Source organism: Neoarius graeffei, chromosome 15 (genome assembly GCF_027579695.1).
Source record: "Neoarius graeffei isolate fNeoGra1 chromosome 15, fNeoGra1.pri, whole genome shotgun sequence".
In the NCBI taxonomy this organism is placed as follows: domain Eukaryota; kingdom Metazoa; phylum Chordata; class Actinopteri; order Siluriformes; family Ariidae; genus Neoarius; species Neoarius graeffei.
In genome coordinates, this window is record NC_083583.1 from 64,276,884 (window position 1) to 64,292,331 (window position 15,448).

At 42.5% G+C, this 15,448-nt stretch overlaps 1 protein-coding gene across 2 annotated transcripts in view; it reads right to left on the bottom strand.

Annotated features, from left to right (window-relative positions):
* Positions 1–15,448, bottom strand: part of diaph3 (diaphanous-related formin 3) — an 814,225-nt gene that overhangs the window by 550,066 nt on the left and 248,711 nt on the right. For both annotated transcript variants that reach the window (XM_060941746.1, XM_060941747.1), the window contains 2 exons: positions 1,114–1,188; positions 607–676 (listed from right to left, as the gene is read on the bottom strand). In XM_060941746.1, the coding sequence (XP_060797729.1) occupies positions 607–676; positions 1,114–1,188 (145 nt within the window). The remainder of the gene's footprint in view (positions 1–606; positions 677–1,113; positions 1,189–15,448) is intronic.

The window sequence follows — 15,448 nt, forward strand, 5'->3', positions numbered from 1 at the left end:
TAGTGATTTCTGGAACAGAATTCAGACGGAAAGAAATTCTCATCTCATTATCTCTAGCCGCTTTATCCTGTTCTACAGGGTCGCAGGCAAGCTGGAGCCTATCCCAGCTGACTACAGGTGAAAGGCGGGGTACACCCTGGACAAGTCGCCAGGTCATCACAGGGCTGACACATAGACACAGACAACCATTCACACTCACATTCACACCTACGCTCAATTCAGAGTCACCAGTTAACCTAACCTGCATGTCTTTGGACTGTGGGGGAAACCGGAGCACCCGGAGGAAACCCACGCGGACACGGGGAGAACATGCAAACTCCGCACAGAAAGGCCCTCGCCGGCCACGGGGCTCGAACCCGGACCTTCTTGCTGTGAGGCGACAGCGCTAACCACTACACCACCGTGCCGCCCCGGAAAGAAATTATTTTATTTTTCGAACCAATTTTTTTATTTAAAAATCAGCGAACTTTACAACCTATTTGAGCATAACACACACGCAGAAAACCCGGGATTTTATGATGCAATTTTCCTAAGACGAGCACTTTAAACCACTAATCTGGCCAATCGGTGATGGCAAAGCTGTCCAAGACTCACTCATGGCATTACCTTGTTGTTCATGAAAGCCTTTAGGCACTGGATCACTTTGTGCTGACTCCTCTTATCGACCTTCTCTTGGCTGGAAATTAGAGAACAGGTATGATCAGTAGGCAAAGAAAAACAATAAGAAATCAAGTTACAGTAAACCTGCATCACTCTGATGAATATCCACTAATCTGAATATTCGACTCCTTCCTTAAATGAGCACAATTAACTTTTTCATCATTAACTTTCCATTAAAAATGACAACATGTTCATGTTTACTTGATTCACAGGCCTACTTGCTTTCCAGTTATTGAGGTTTGGATGAAATCCATTTAATTCACGTGGAGGAACTCGAGAATAAATCTAATATTTTTGATAACGGCTAGCTGGAGCAAAGGAAAAGAAAAATACCATCAGCCCCCTGCTATGCTTCACAGACCCTTGTTTAAGAACCACTACTTTAAACCTCTCCTGCTGAGGACTATTTAATAATATAGTGAGTGGGAGAAAGATTTTTTTTTTCTTTTTTACTGTTTTTTGTGCAGCAGCTTCTCCAGTATATCCAGCAGAAGTCCGAGGCCTTCATGACCGAAACTCTGCACCCAGCTGTGAACACACAACATCCAAAAATATGATCAACACAAAACAAGAAACAAAGTAGCATGGATACTCTAGCATGCTTTACTACTGTAATACCTAGAAGTTTCGACATCATTAAAATATAAATATAAGCAACATACATCATTCTAATGCCTCATTATACTAACTAGACATTTTTGTGTTGTATTCACTCTCCTCTTGCTTCTCTTCACTCGCTTCCCCGAGACCAAACCTGATCCCAAATGAGAATCCAAGCCTGGAGGTTGCTTTTTCTCTCTCTTTCTCCCCCCCCCCCCCAAAAAAAAAACCTTGGTACTGAATTGCAAGCAAGAACAAGTGCAAACACCGCTACACCCGCAGGCTTTCCCTGTGTTCGAAAGCCCTCAGCAAGTGCTTTTAACAAGATGTTGGATCGTCTCAGAAATAAAAACCAAGTTCGCTCCAGGCTGCACTATACGGCCAAAATTTTGTGATCCTTCCCCAAACTGTTGCCACAAAGTTGAAAGCACACATGTACAGAATGTCTTTGGATGCCTGAACATGACAACTTTACTGGAACTCCGAGACCCAAACCTGTTCCAGCATGGAAATGCCCCTGTGCACAAAGCAAGCTCCAGGAGGACATGGTTTGCCAAAGCTGGACTGGAAGAACTTGAGTGTCCTGAACTCAACCCCACTGAACACCTTTGGGATGAACTGAAACACCGACTGCACCGCAGACCTCCTCAACCAACATCAGTGCCTGATCTCCCAAATACTCTTGTATCTGAATAATCACAAATCCCCACAGCTACGCTCCAAAATCTAGTGGAAAGCCTTCCCAGAAGAATGGAGGGTATTATACGAGTACAAGAGGGCTCTGAGAGCACAGCATCCCCCGCTGGCAACTTGGCCATAACTCTGGTAAAATGAATTGAAAGAAATTGCAATATGCATATCAGTGGCGCGCACAGATAGACACGAGTGGTGCTCAAGCACCTGCCCCTCTGCCCTCTGTCCAAAAAATTGCCCTTTTGAATTTTTTTTTTTACAGTTTACTGAGGCCAGTGTCGACATGATCTTTTAGAAAAGCCGCGGCATTAAAAGCGTGTGTGAAAATAATGTCCCGATGTGTGCCCCCTCCGCACACACACCGGACCTCTGTCTCTCTTGCTCTGTCACGTGAACAAGCGTGCAGTGCATTCAATGTGAGGTTGCAGCAGCATAGCGTCCTGGAAGCCACGGCCTTGTCGTAGCGCAGACGACACATCGGGCAGTCAGTCAGCTCTTCCCCTGCCCCACCAGCCAGGTAACACATGAATCGAGTGAAAATGTATTGTTTGCCCTCTAAGCCCAAGCTGTAATTATTTTGTCGTGAAGTAGCCCGTCGCATACAGAAACAACTGCACATAAGTATTATATTTTTTGCTCCGGGAGCAAGCCGGAACGCGCTGCTTAATTTGAGGGGGAGCAAGCCGGAGTGCGCTCCGGCAACTATTTACACTGGATCCGGTGTAAATAGCTGCCGGATCATAATTACAGTAAACTAGTAAATACAGTAAAGGAAAAACTTGAGACTGAAAGGTTTTAACAGTCATCCAAATGACTGAACGTAAACATTGCTACAGTAACATACCAGCTACAATCTTGTTGACATTAGCTAGTGCTAACAGCTAGCTGCTAGTGCACTGCTACAACACAGACACCAACCCTAATAATACAGTTCTTGGTCATTACCTGGTAACAGCAAATTTATAACGGGCCATGTCTCAACAGACTAAGAAGTTATTTCAATGACATTTAATAACATTTTGTTTATCCTGAGGACCGAAAGTAAATGAAAATGTGAACAAACCTTAGCTGTAATAAGATGGCGACCACCGGCTCCAGGGACGACCCGCTGATGTAGGCATGTGACCCAGCCTGACACAAAATATTTGTACGTATCCAAACTCTTATACGCTTTCAGATCAATACCTGTGTATGGCGATGGGTTTTTAATGACATAGGTATACAGATCATGTGGGCCGAAGTCAGGTAAAGACGAGGGCTTCGTGTACTTCCGTACGTCAGTCAACAATCCTGGTGGAAGCAGGTAAACGTCGTTCTCTAAGCCTGCTAACCTCAATTTTTGCAAATACCTCTCCCTCTGCTCACCCTGTAAATGCCCTACGTCGCTGTACAGTGAAGGTGTTTTCTGCATCTCGCTCCTTTTTCTTTTATGTTTTTCGTTTGTCGCCTTCCTCGCATTCAAACTGATTCGAGCCGTGACGTCCAAAATGGCAGCCTCACATGACTTGGTCACATGGGTGAAAAACCTCAATTCCTTGACTTGAGCGCTAATTTCTCATCTTAGCTTAACCAAACTCTCGCAGTCAAAAGACAGACGAAATTCACCCAGCCCTTTTCAGAGTAGTGTTTGTTCGAATTGATTAGCGTCAACAGATTTCGACTTCTCCAGTAATATTAACCCCTGCCCTGTGAGCAATGAGTGAAATTGCACTGCTAAGGATTCTAATATGTTCATTTTATTGCCGTTCAAACAGAATAGTTCGCTCTACATCTGAATTGATTTAGCCTCCGCTGTCTTTTGGGAAACCTCCATAATTCAAAAGGAACGAGCAGAGAAATGTGTTGAGTTACATATTGATTAAATCAAGCACATACGCAGGTTAACCCTAGCTTGCGTGTTCAGATCTTGCTCATTGTAGCAGGCTTAGAAGCAATAAGTAGCAAAACCCTTGGTACACGGTTTAGATATGCCAGCGAGTATTAGATGGGAAAGAAGACAATATTTGAATAAAAGCCAAATAGATGCAGGCATTAAGAACCATTTGGTGATGTGCAATTCCTCCAGGCAGACAGGCAGGTAAACAAATGTGCCATGCGCCATGTCCCGGTGACGGTCATCGTTATATGTAAACATGTACTGTACGAGTGCACTACAACAGCGGGGCTGCTTTATCTGTCGCCGTCACAGAGAACCCAGTGAAAGAAAGAACCCATTTCTGGCTCCTCACTGCGATCATCTGTGGCCTTTTTGCAAATCGCCAAAAGCTTCAGAGCCCTGGGCTGTTCATCATGTCACTCATGGCGCATCGGGGAGAACGGCGATCCACACAGCCGTACAAAATTGCCTCAGCGCAAGTGAAGAAGTGCTGCAAGCATCAATAGCCAATTTTCCAAAAGCCAGTGTCAAGAGGCGTGGGTGCACTTCAGAGGCTAAATTACAGCTGAAATTGACCACAAGACGGAGACTGAAAACTAAACTGTGGGATGGAGGAGAAGGAGGAGGAGAGAGAGAGAGGGAGGAATAACAGGATAACACCATTTAGATGAAAACAGAAAGAGCGAGTGGGTTAATCCTCTGAGACTGTGCATCACTGAACGGCAGGCCTGACAGAATTGAGGAGAAGCAGGATTGATGTTTCTAGACTTTTCCAGACACGCTCTCAGAATGACTGAATCACGCTGCCAGTGCAGAAGAGTGATGGTGCACACAGCAATAACCCTGACGCTGAACTTGTTTTCTTCACATTGCAGAAGTGAGAATGTTATACTGGCCATTTTACGGCCCTGTCTCTCTGCTTTCATGCACAAGGTAGAAATGTGATACCTTTATAATCATGAAAAATAAAATAAAACCCAAATGTGTCTCAAGTTCCTTTCCACTTCTTGCTTACAAGTTACTGCAAGTCTGGAAAAGACTCCACTGTCCATCATATAGTTCTCTCAAACCAATATAAACCAGACACGGTGGCGTCTGGGAGCACGAGAAGTTTTTGTCATTACACAAAAAGTACAATTTCAGAAATATTTAGATGACTTTCAGAGTATCGGCATATTTGTCATGTCTGGCTTTTTTTTTTTTTTGCTTTAATGACGATATGCACTAGAACTTCCAAAGGTTCCTGATGATCAAGTTAGATTAACTCCATCACTGTGACATCAGACTCTCGAGACTTGGGCGGCATGGTGGTGTAGCGGTTAGCACCGTCGTCTCACCTCGCCTTTCTGTGTGGAGGTTGCATGTTCTCCCCGTGTCTGCGTGGGTTTCCTCCCACAGTTCAAAGACATGTAGATGAGGTAAAATACCCAGCCACTGGGGTTGCACAAGCCAGTGTATACTGCGTGCCGGTACCACGCCGACGACAACTGTGACCTAAGACTTCCAGAAAATCGAATCTTTTGCACAAAGGACTTAACACGGTTGATACCACAAATGAACTTGAACTGAAATAGTGCTGAATCTTAAATACCATACAGTATATTTAAGATACTGAACAGATTCTTTGTTTTAATTCTTAATACAGGGGTGGCACGGTGGTGTAGTGGTTAGCGCTGTCGCCTCACAGCAAGAAGGTCCTGGGTTCGAGCCCCGGGGCCGGCGAGGGCCTTTCTGTGCGGAGTTTGCATGTTCTCCCCGTGTCCGCGTGGGTTTCCTCCGGGTGCTCCGGTTTCCCCCACAGTCCAAAGACATGCAGGTTAGGTTAACTGGTGACTCTAAATTGACCGTAGGTGTGAATGTGAGTGTGAATGGGTGTCTGTGTCTATGTGTCAGCCCTGTGATGACCTGGCGACTTGTCCAGGGTGTACCCCGCCTTTCGCCCGTAGTCAGCTGGGATAGGCTCCAGCTTGCCTGCGACCCTGTAGAACAGGATAAAGCGGCTACAGATAACGAGATGAGATGAGAATTCTTAATACAGTCTAAAACTTTTGGTATATCCAAAAAAAAATGTTGATATACACAGCAAGGAATAACCCGGATGGCTCCTTTGAAGAATAATTAGGGAAGCATCTATGCCACTTTTTCCATATAGACTATGACTACATGTTTTTTGATACTCGTTTATGCTGCTACTTTGAATAAAGGAATAAACTAACAGTTATTCTACGAAATTGAGTCGTACATGAGCTGATAGCTATAAGCCATGTACGACCAGATTGAGTGGAATAACTGTTTTAGTCTATCCACGTTCACTGGATTTTGAGAAACGGAGCATTCATTTTTTGCAAATTTGATAAATAAAAACTTTTATACAAAACGTCCGACAAAATAATTTCCGCTTAGAATGTAAACAAACCGGCAAAAAGACAGGAGCAATTTGTGAAAAACGCGATGATAATTCTTGAAAAATAAAAAAAAGCTATGTTTTTACCATCAAATACTTTCATTCCATTTTTTTTTTTGAGGTTTTGTTTTCGAGTCGTTTTTATTTCGTCCTCGGTTGGTTCAGCAACACGCTCCTCCATTTTGTTTGTCTCTACTCACTGTATATGAGCTGATAGCCTAGTAGTAGAGTAGCCAATCAGAGCGCGCGATTGCTCATGTCCAGTGAAGGTGGATAGTAGATTAGTGGCGTCAGGAACGTTTTGTTTAACTCTATCGATGTTGGTTGCTGCAAACAATGCTGAGCTTTATGTTTAGTGTTTAAACATCAAACCTTAACGATTATATCATCTTTAACAGAGTGAGACACTGAAATGGCTGGCGAGTGCGATCATTACAAAGCACGTGCGTCTCAGTGCTCGCAGAAGTGAAGTGCTCGATCAAGTGACAGTTTCTCCGCAGGTTCGCTTTACGGCGTACATCTTCTGGTGTACGCACAACTCTCAGCATTTTTAACGACCTTGGACCTTGCTGCTGATACCACTCTGCACAGTCAGGTTAGCCAGCCTTGCGACCTCTATTAAAGAGATTTCCATGCCATAAAGGTGACGCTGAGTTCGTCGCCCTTGATATTTTCACAGCGCGCGTTTCATGTCATCTGTTCTGAAGCTGCAATGTATTCTTGACCTTGACAGCAATATCTTGAGAAAAGGACCAAACCTCATGGACCAACACATGAGATATTTATTTCCTGGTCCTCTTTTGATGTCTAAAGTCATATCAGGTTCCGACGAAGTGGAAACACTATAGTCTGAACAGAATGAGCCCGTTTCACAAGGTCGCTGTTTGATGCTGGGCAGAGATGAATTAAGGTGTTGCTGCTGATTGCAGGGGGAGGTAGTGGTGGTCGGAGGTCTCTCTGTGTTGCTTAATCACACCTCAGCAGTGAGGGAAATGTGCGACAGCAATAGAGTAAACAAGCGTACACATTAAAAGGAATATACGCTCAATGCAGTGAAAGTCATTTCCTTAATTCGTATGTCAATGGGGATCTTCCCGGACTGGAAAGGTGCGCGAGCAGCACATGGGTCCATCATGAAAAAGGGGAAAAAAAAAGGAGTGAGACAACAAAGACCTAAGAGAGATGATGATAGGAAAGGAAGCGGACGAGAGAGAGAGAAGGGGTGGGGTGTGTAGGCAGTGAGCCGTCCAATGCCATCATCATGCAGCCCCCGTACAGCTCTAATCAACAAGCTGCATGCCTCCCAGCATCTACTAATCAAATTCTAGCATGTATGTCTTGGTGACTCCTCAAGGTAAAGTAAAAGAAGGTCTTACCCTGACGAGAATTTGTCAAAGGAAAGACGGGAGGAGCGGAGTCAAAAGTTCATCAACGGCGGTCGCTAGCTGAGAAGATTCCAGCACATTCTGCGACTGAAATAATAATAATGATGATGATGAAAAGAACTGGTAATTTACTGGAAGAGGATGGTATGGCGTGGCCACTCCAATCAAAGTCAAATTAAAAGCAAACCGAGCGTTTGAGGTAAGCACAAGTTTGGAAACAGCGCACATCGTAACGCCAGAGACGTTTAATTCCTTTCGGGTTATTTATTTCTGGCAAAGCAGAATCATCAGACACTTTCACAGGAATGAGGGGATGGTGATGTATAATGAAATGCCAACAGGATCAATATACACAGACGGGGGGAAAAGGGCAGAGATATGGAGAGGATGCACTCAAGCATTAAGTTTAAAAAATAAAAAAAATTTTTTTTAAACCCATCGAACCTACCATGTGTGATTTAAAGCTGTTGAGATGAAAATAATCCTCCAGGTGGGTCACGAAGCGAATTAGGAGAACTATTGAAGCCAAATTCATTTACAGTAGATTATCAAAGAAAATTGGAAGAGGAATGTTTAACATCGCCTGGGAACTAAACTAATGTGAGAAACCTGTGAACCAGTAAGACCTTCAGCAGTTGGGCACAAGGGGCGAGTAATCCACTTACCCCAAGATCCTCGGGTCAACACTGAGGGTCCATCCTGATCATTAAAATTCAAGTTCAAGCATTTTTCCAGCACTTTGTTTAAAAAAATAAAATAGTGGAAAACATTTCTCAATAGAACCCTGTTTAAAAAGGTGTGAAATGGAAATCATAACGCCCACGTTTCCCCTGTAACTGGAAATATTTCCGAAAGGAGCAAATGATGGATGAGAAGGTTAAAGAACGCGAGATACAGCTTTTATGCCACAATGCTGTCATATTCTCTATTCTGCTTGTTGATTAATTTTCTCCAAGAGCATGACTCTGACAGTAGTGCAACTGCAAGCCAAATCAAAGCTGTATATTTTTAATGCTCTTGTTCAAACGCGTTCGTGTTTCAGGAAAAACATCTCTTTCACAAGGACGTGTGGAATTCAAGTCTAATCATAAAAGTGTTATTTAACCAGTGTTGGGCACGTTACTTTCAAAAAGTAATTAGTTATAGTTAATAGTTACTTTTCCCAAAAAGTAACGGAGTTAGTAACGGAGTTACTTTGTCATAAAAGTAACTAATTACCAGGGAAAGTAATTATTCCGTTACATTTTGTTACCCCTCCAAAAAAAACAAACAAATTCAATTAGTGTAATCATAATAGAAGTGAATGTTAAATGTGTTTAATGACTGAAATGGACACTTAACAGAATCAATTAGTAACATTATCTACACTATATTAATATTTTTGTGGGACAATGTGAGATAAGACATCTATCAAATTTAATATATTTTTGTAGTTATTAAAATTGTTACTAATTGCTGGCCACTGACGAGGACAAACGCTTTGTTCCTCGACATAATGTGCGTTGCACGTAGACATTTTTGCCTTTTATTTCAAGTAATGAAAAGTAATGGCTGTATTTCCAGTGTGAAAGCGCAGTGCTGGGCTGACCGCTCGCCATCGCCGTGTCTTCTGATTGAAAGAGCGTGCAGTAGTGCAGTAGGCGGAGCCTACCTACGTATGTTGTCCAAATCTACTCTGATTGACTGACTATGCCGTTGTCTCGCGTCTCCCCGCCCCACACTAAAGCAGAGGAAAGAAAGGCTGAACGAGCAGCGTGCCAGATGAGAACAGCTTTAATAAAGTAACGCAGAGCATTTTATTGTAAGTAACGGGAACGGCGTTATAACGATGTAAAGTAATTAGTTAGATTACTCGTTACTAAAAAAAGTAACGCCGTTAATTTCTAACGCCGTTATTCCCATCGCTGTATTTAACACAGTGTTTCTCAACCACTGGGCCGCGGCCAATTAGTGAACCATGAAGCGCCGTCTACTGGGCCGCAAATCTTTTTTTCCCCCCAACTTGAAGCTAATTTTTACTTGTAGGGTTGCATCTGACGTCACGATCCGCCTCATTAAGCTACGGTCACACTACAGCTCGCGATGCAAATGAGGCGTTTTGGTGGCGATGCGTGGTGATATACAAGCGAGATAAAAGTTGTGGTCACACAGCAGGCAAACACCTGTCACGCCTTCGTGCGCTTGAGTCTGGCACAGCTCGAGCGGCTTCGCACACTCACGGAGCGCATGTTCTTGGGACCCGGTCGTTATGGGAAACACCTGATACTGATTTCTGCAATCAGCAGATACGGACACGGAGGCTGTTTTCACAGAAGCTTTGTGAAGCATCATCACGGTCACGTTTATTTCGAGCCATGTTTATAGCGCTGCTTAAATACTCTGCTTTATGATTCTGCTTTACGTTTCGTTTTTGTAAATATCACGCCGCCGTCTATCTTGTAGTTTCCTGATCCCCAGATCTTTAACCCAGCCACATATAAAAAGTTGTCCTTCCACGTTTTCATCTGTGTCCCCGTGTAGAACGACGTCTGCAGCACCAGGTAGTTTGAGATGTCGGGGAACTCAACGGAAGGATCATTTTCCAACTCATAAGAGAAATCCTTCTTTTTTAGTGTGTACGGATCGAATCCCATTGAGTGGTTTCTATATCCACTTCTTTTGAGTGGACTTCTTGGTTTTAATAACTTGTTTGTTTGCTCTAGACAAACATGGCAATAAGTTCTTGTGTTAATCAACCAGACTCCGCTTTTGGATCATTAATCCTTTTTGGCCTGAGAATGCCCTGCATTCTGTCTTGGCTTCTGGCACATCCGTACAGTTTTAAATACAATACCTACAATTAAAAACAGTTTGGTTTTTAGTGCATTTATTTAACTCCTGGGCTCCCATCTGTAACAGGGAGTGATGTTGCGTCCCATTAATACACTTTACAATAGATTATTAGACTCTAATAGAATACATGAGCCAGAATAATCGGGGATCTTTTTTAATGGGCCTCAACTTGTTACAAGTATGAATAGGTGGGCCTCGAAGTAGAAAAGGTTGAGAACCACTGATGTAACAGACCATAACATACAGTGCCTTGCAAAAGTATTCATACCCCTTGAACTTTTTCACATTTTTCCACCTTACAACCACGAACTTAAAAGTTTTTTATTGAGATTTTAAGTGATAGACCAACACAGGAGTAGCACATAATTGTGAAGTGAAACAAAAATGATAAATGGTCTTCAACATTTTAAACAAATAAAAATCTGAAGAATGTGGTGTGCATTAGTATTCAGCCCCCTGTACTCTGATACCTCTAAATACAATCCAGTGCAATCAATTGCCTTCAGAAGTCATCTGATTAGTTAATAGAGTCCTACTGTGTGTAATTTACTCTCAGCATAAATACACTTGTTCTGTGAAGGCCTCAGTGGTTTGTTAGAGAACACTGAAGAACAAACAGCATCATGAAGACCAAAGAACTCACCAGACAGGTCAGGGATAAAGTTCTGGAGAAGTTTAAAGCAGGGTTAGGTTATAAAAAAAAAAAAAATATCCCAAGCTCTGAACATCTCAAGAAGCACTGTTCAATCCATCATTCTAAAATGGAAAAAAGTATGGCACAATTGCAAACCTACCAAGACATGGCCGTCCACCTAAACTGACAGAGCGAGCAAGGAGAGCACTGGTCAGAGAAGCAGCCAAGAGGCCCATGATCACTCTGGAGGAGCTGCAGAAATCCACAGCTCAGGTGGGAGAATCTGTGCACAGGACAACTATAAGTCGTACACGCCACAAATCTGGCCTTTTTGGAAGAGTGGCAAGAAGAAAGCCATTGTTGAAAGACAGGCATAAGAAGCCATGTAGGGGACACGGCAAACATGTGGAAGAAGGTGCTTTGGTCAGATGAGACCAAAGTTGAACTTTTTGGCCTAAATGCAAAGCGCTATGTGTGGCGGAAAACTAACACTGCTCATCACCCTGCACACACCATCCCCACTGTGAAACATGGTGGTGGCAGCATCATGCTATGGGGATGCTTTTCTTCAGCAGGGACAGGGAAGCTGGTCAGAGTTGATGGGAAGATGGATGGAGCTAAATACAGGGCAATCCTGGAAGAAAACCTGTTGGAGGCTGCAAAAGACTTGAGACTGGGAAGGAGATTCACCTTCCAGCAAGACAATGACCCTAAACATACAGCCAGAGCTACAATGGAATGGTTTAGATCAAAGAATATTCACGTGTTAGAATGGCCCAGTCAAAGTCCAGACCTAAATCCCATTGAGCATCTGTGGCAAGACTTGAAAATTGCTGTTCACAGACGCTGTCCATCCAATCTGGCTGAGCTTGAGCTATTTTGCAAAGAAGAATGGGCAAAAATTTCAGCATCTAGATGTGCAAAGCTGGTAGAGACATACCACAAAAGACTTGCAGCTGTAATTGCAGCAAAAGGTGGCTCTACGAAGTATTGACGCAGGGGGACTGAATACTAATGCACATCACATTTTTCAGATTTTTATTTGTTTAAAATGTTGAAGACCATTTATCATTTTCATTTCACTTCACAATTATGTGCTACTCTGTGTTGGTCTATCACATAAAATCTCAATAAAAACCTTTTAAGTTCGTGGTTGTAAGGTGGAAAAACGTGAAAAAGTTCAAGGGGTATGAATACTTTTGCAAGGCACTGTAACTGCTGCCAAAGTGAATCAATCTGTAAAGAGACTCCACATTAGTGCCAGGAGATAAAGCTGCTCCGATATAGGTACAGGGCCCCGATTTGATTCAATTCAGATTCACAAGCTAACGATCTGACGCAATTCGATTCTGATTCGATACGAATGAGATATAAAATACTCAATCGCAAAAGTAAACCAAGAGATTGATATCTTAAACAGGGGGATGAGTAATTGCCTTTAACACTAGTCAGAGTCTTTGTATTTTGTATGTCTGGCTAGGTTTAATCAAAGCAGAAGTGAACCGAGAAACCCGTTCACCCAAAAAGTGCATATTAATCGAAAAGAGCGTTCCAGAGATTTGACAAATTGATGGTGGACGAATTTTTAAAAAAAAAGAAAAAAGCCACACAGTTGCAACATTGGGGTTTTATCATTTGTGTGGCAAACTGCATGACACATCAAGACAGAGAGAAGAAAGAAAAAAGAGGCACAAAGGATGCAGAACTACAACGTGGATAACGTGTCAAAGTAAATGCGTCATTCTTTTTCATTATCACTGGAAAAATCGCTGTGGTAAAAGAGAAAAAAAAAAACACTTTGGGACATTGTGGTATAGGAAAATAATCAACTTCGTGGTGGTGATCATCATTACACCAGCTCATGGTTGATTAGTTTCCTATGCCAGTACATCCTGAAGTCTTTAATCCTTATTTACAGATTAATACCATTTGTGTGGTTGAAAATCAGAAGGTAGTTAGAGACAAGAGACAAAAATTGTTGTACTATAAAAATGACAAATGAATCCTGCACATGGTTTAAAAAAAAGAAAAAAAAAACCTTTTGATTTCACCATTTAAGCTCAAAATATCCACCATGTCTTGGGCATAACCTCGAGGTTAAAGCGTCAACTTACAACCCCAATTCCAAAAAAGTTAGAACGCTGTCTAAAATGTAAATAAAAGCAGAATGCAATGATTTGCAAATCTCATAACCCCATATTTTTTCACAACAGAAGACAGACAACACATCAAATATTAAAACGGAGACATTTTACTGTTTCATGAAAAATATTAGCTCATTTTGAATTCAGTGGCAGCAACACGTCTCAAAAAAGTTGGGACGGGGGCAACAAAAGGCTGTTGAAGCAAGTTGTACTGAAAAGAAATAGCTGGAGGATCATTTTGCAACTAATTAGGTTAACTGGCAACAGGTCAGTAACATGACTGGGCATAAAAAGAGCATCTTCAAGAAGCAGAGTCTCTCAGAAGTAAACATGGGCAGAGGTTCACCAGTCTGCGAAAAACTGCATCTACTGTACAAATCCAACAATTTCAGAATACTGTTCCTCAACGGGTGGCATGGTGGTGTAGTGGTTAGCGCTGTCACCTCACAGCAAGAAGGTCCGGGTTCGAGCCCCGTGGCCGGTGAGGGCCTTTCTGTGCGGAGTTTGCGTGTTCTCCCTGTGTCCGCATGGGTTTCCTCCAGGTGCTCCGGTTTCCCCCACAGTCCAAAGACATGCAGGTTAGGTTAACTGGTGACTCTAAATTGAGCGTAGGTGTGAATGTGAGTGTGAATGGTTGTCTGTGTCTATGTGTCAGCCCTGTGATGACCTGGCGACTTGTCCAGGGTGTACCCCGCCTTTCGCCCGTAGTCAGCTGGGATAGGCTCCAGCTTGCCTGCGACCCTGTAGAACAGGATGAAGTGGCTAGAGATAATGAGATGAGATATGTTCCTCAACGTAAAACTGCGAAGACTTTGAATATCTTGTCATCATGCAAAGAATGTCAACATGATCCAGAAACACTGCCGTCTTCTCTGGGCCAAAGCTCATTTAAAATGGACTGAGGCAAAGTGGAAAACTGTTCTGTGGTCTGACGAATCAAAATTTGAAATTCTTTTTGGAAACCATGGACCATCACGTCCACCGAACTGAAGAGAAGCGGGACCATCCGGCTTGCTGTCAGCGCTCAGTTCAAAAGCCTGCATCTCTGATGGTATGGGGGTGCATTAGTGCCTATGGTATGGGCAGCTTGCACATCTGGAAAGGCACCATCAATGCTGAAAGGTCTATACAGGTTTGAGAGCAATATATGCTCCCATCCAGATGACGTCTTTTTTTCCGGGAAGGCCTTGCATATTTCAGCAAGACACTGCTAAACTGCATCGATTACAACAGCATGGCTTCGTAATAGAAGAGTACGGGTGCTGAACTGGCCTGCCTACAGTCCAGACCTTTCACTGACTGAAAACATTTGGCACATCATGAAACGAAAAATACGACAAAGACAACCCAGGACTCCTGAGCAGCAAGAATCCTATTTCAGGCAAGAATGGGACAACATTTCTCTCCCAAAACTCCAGCAGCTGGTCTCCTCAGTTCCCAGATGTTTACGGACTGTTGTTAAAAGAAGAGGGGATGCGACACAGTGATAAACATGGTCGTGTCCCAATTTTTTTTTTTTAAATGACATGTTGATGCCTTCGAATTCAAAATTGCCTTTCTTAAAATGGTACATCTCCTCAGCTTAAACACTTGATATGTTGTCTATGTTCCATTGTGTGTGGGGGGCAGGGGGTGGGGGAATAGGTGTTTGAGATTTGCAAATCATTGCATTCTGCTTTTATTTCCATTTTACACAGCATTCCAATTTTTTTTTTGAATTGGGGTTGCAGTTTCATAACCAGTTTCCGACTGTTACAGCTTCTGCAAAGTATTTTTTGCTTGACTGGTTTTTCCATTCATGAATTTTATTTTCCTGCCATTTTCTTTTGGTTGATTGGCGTTAGACAGGGCCTGCCATATCCAAGCCTGGACTGTTTTTACCAGGAAATCACTTCACATCCAAACACTAACCAGACCTGAATAAAAATAAGCTAAAAATACCTTTTTTTTTTTAAATAAGCCCTTTTGTCATGCTGTATGAAAATACCTATTTAAAAGACCACAAGGACTAAAGTCATCATCCGTCTGGGTTATGTTTATACAACCCCGATTCCAAAAAAGCTGGGACAAAGAACAAATTGTAAATAAAAATGGAATGCAATAATTTACAAATCTCAAAAACTGATATTGTATTCACAATAGAACATAGACAACATATCAAATGTCGAAAGTGAGACATTTTGAAATTTCATGACAAATATTGGCTCATTTGAAATTTCA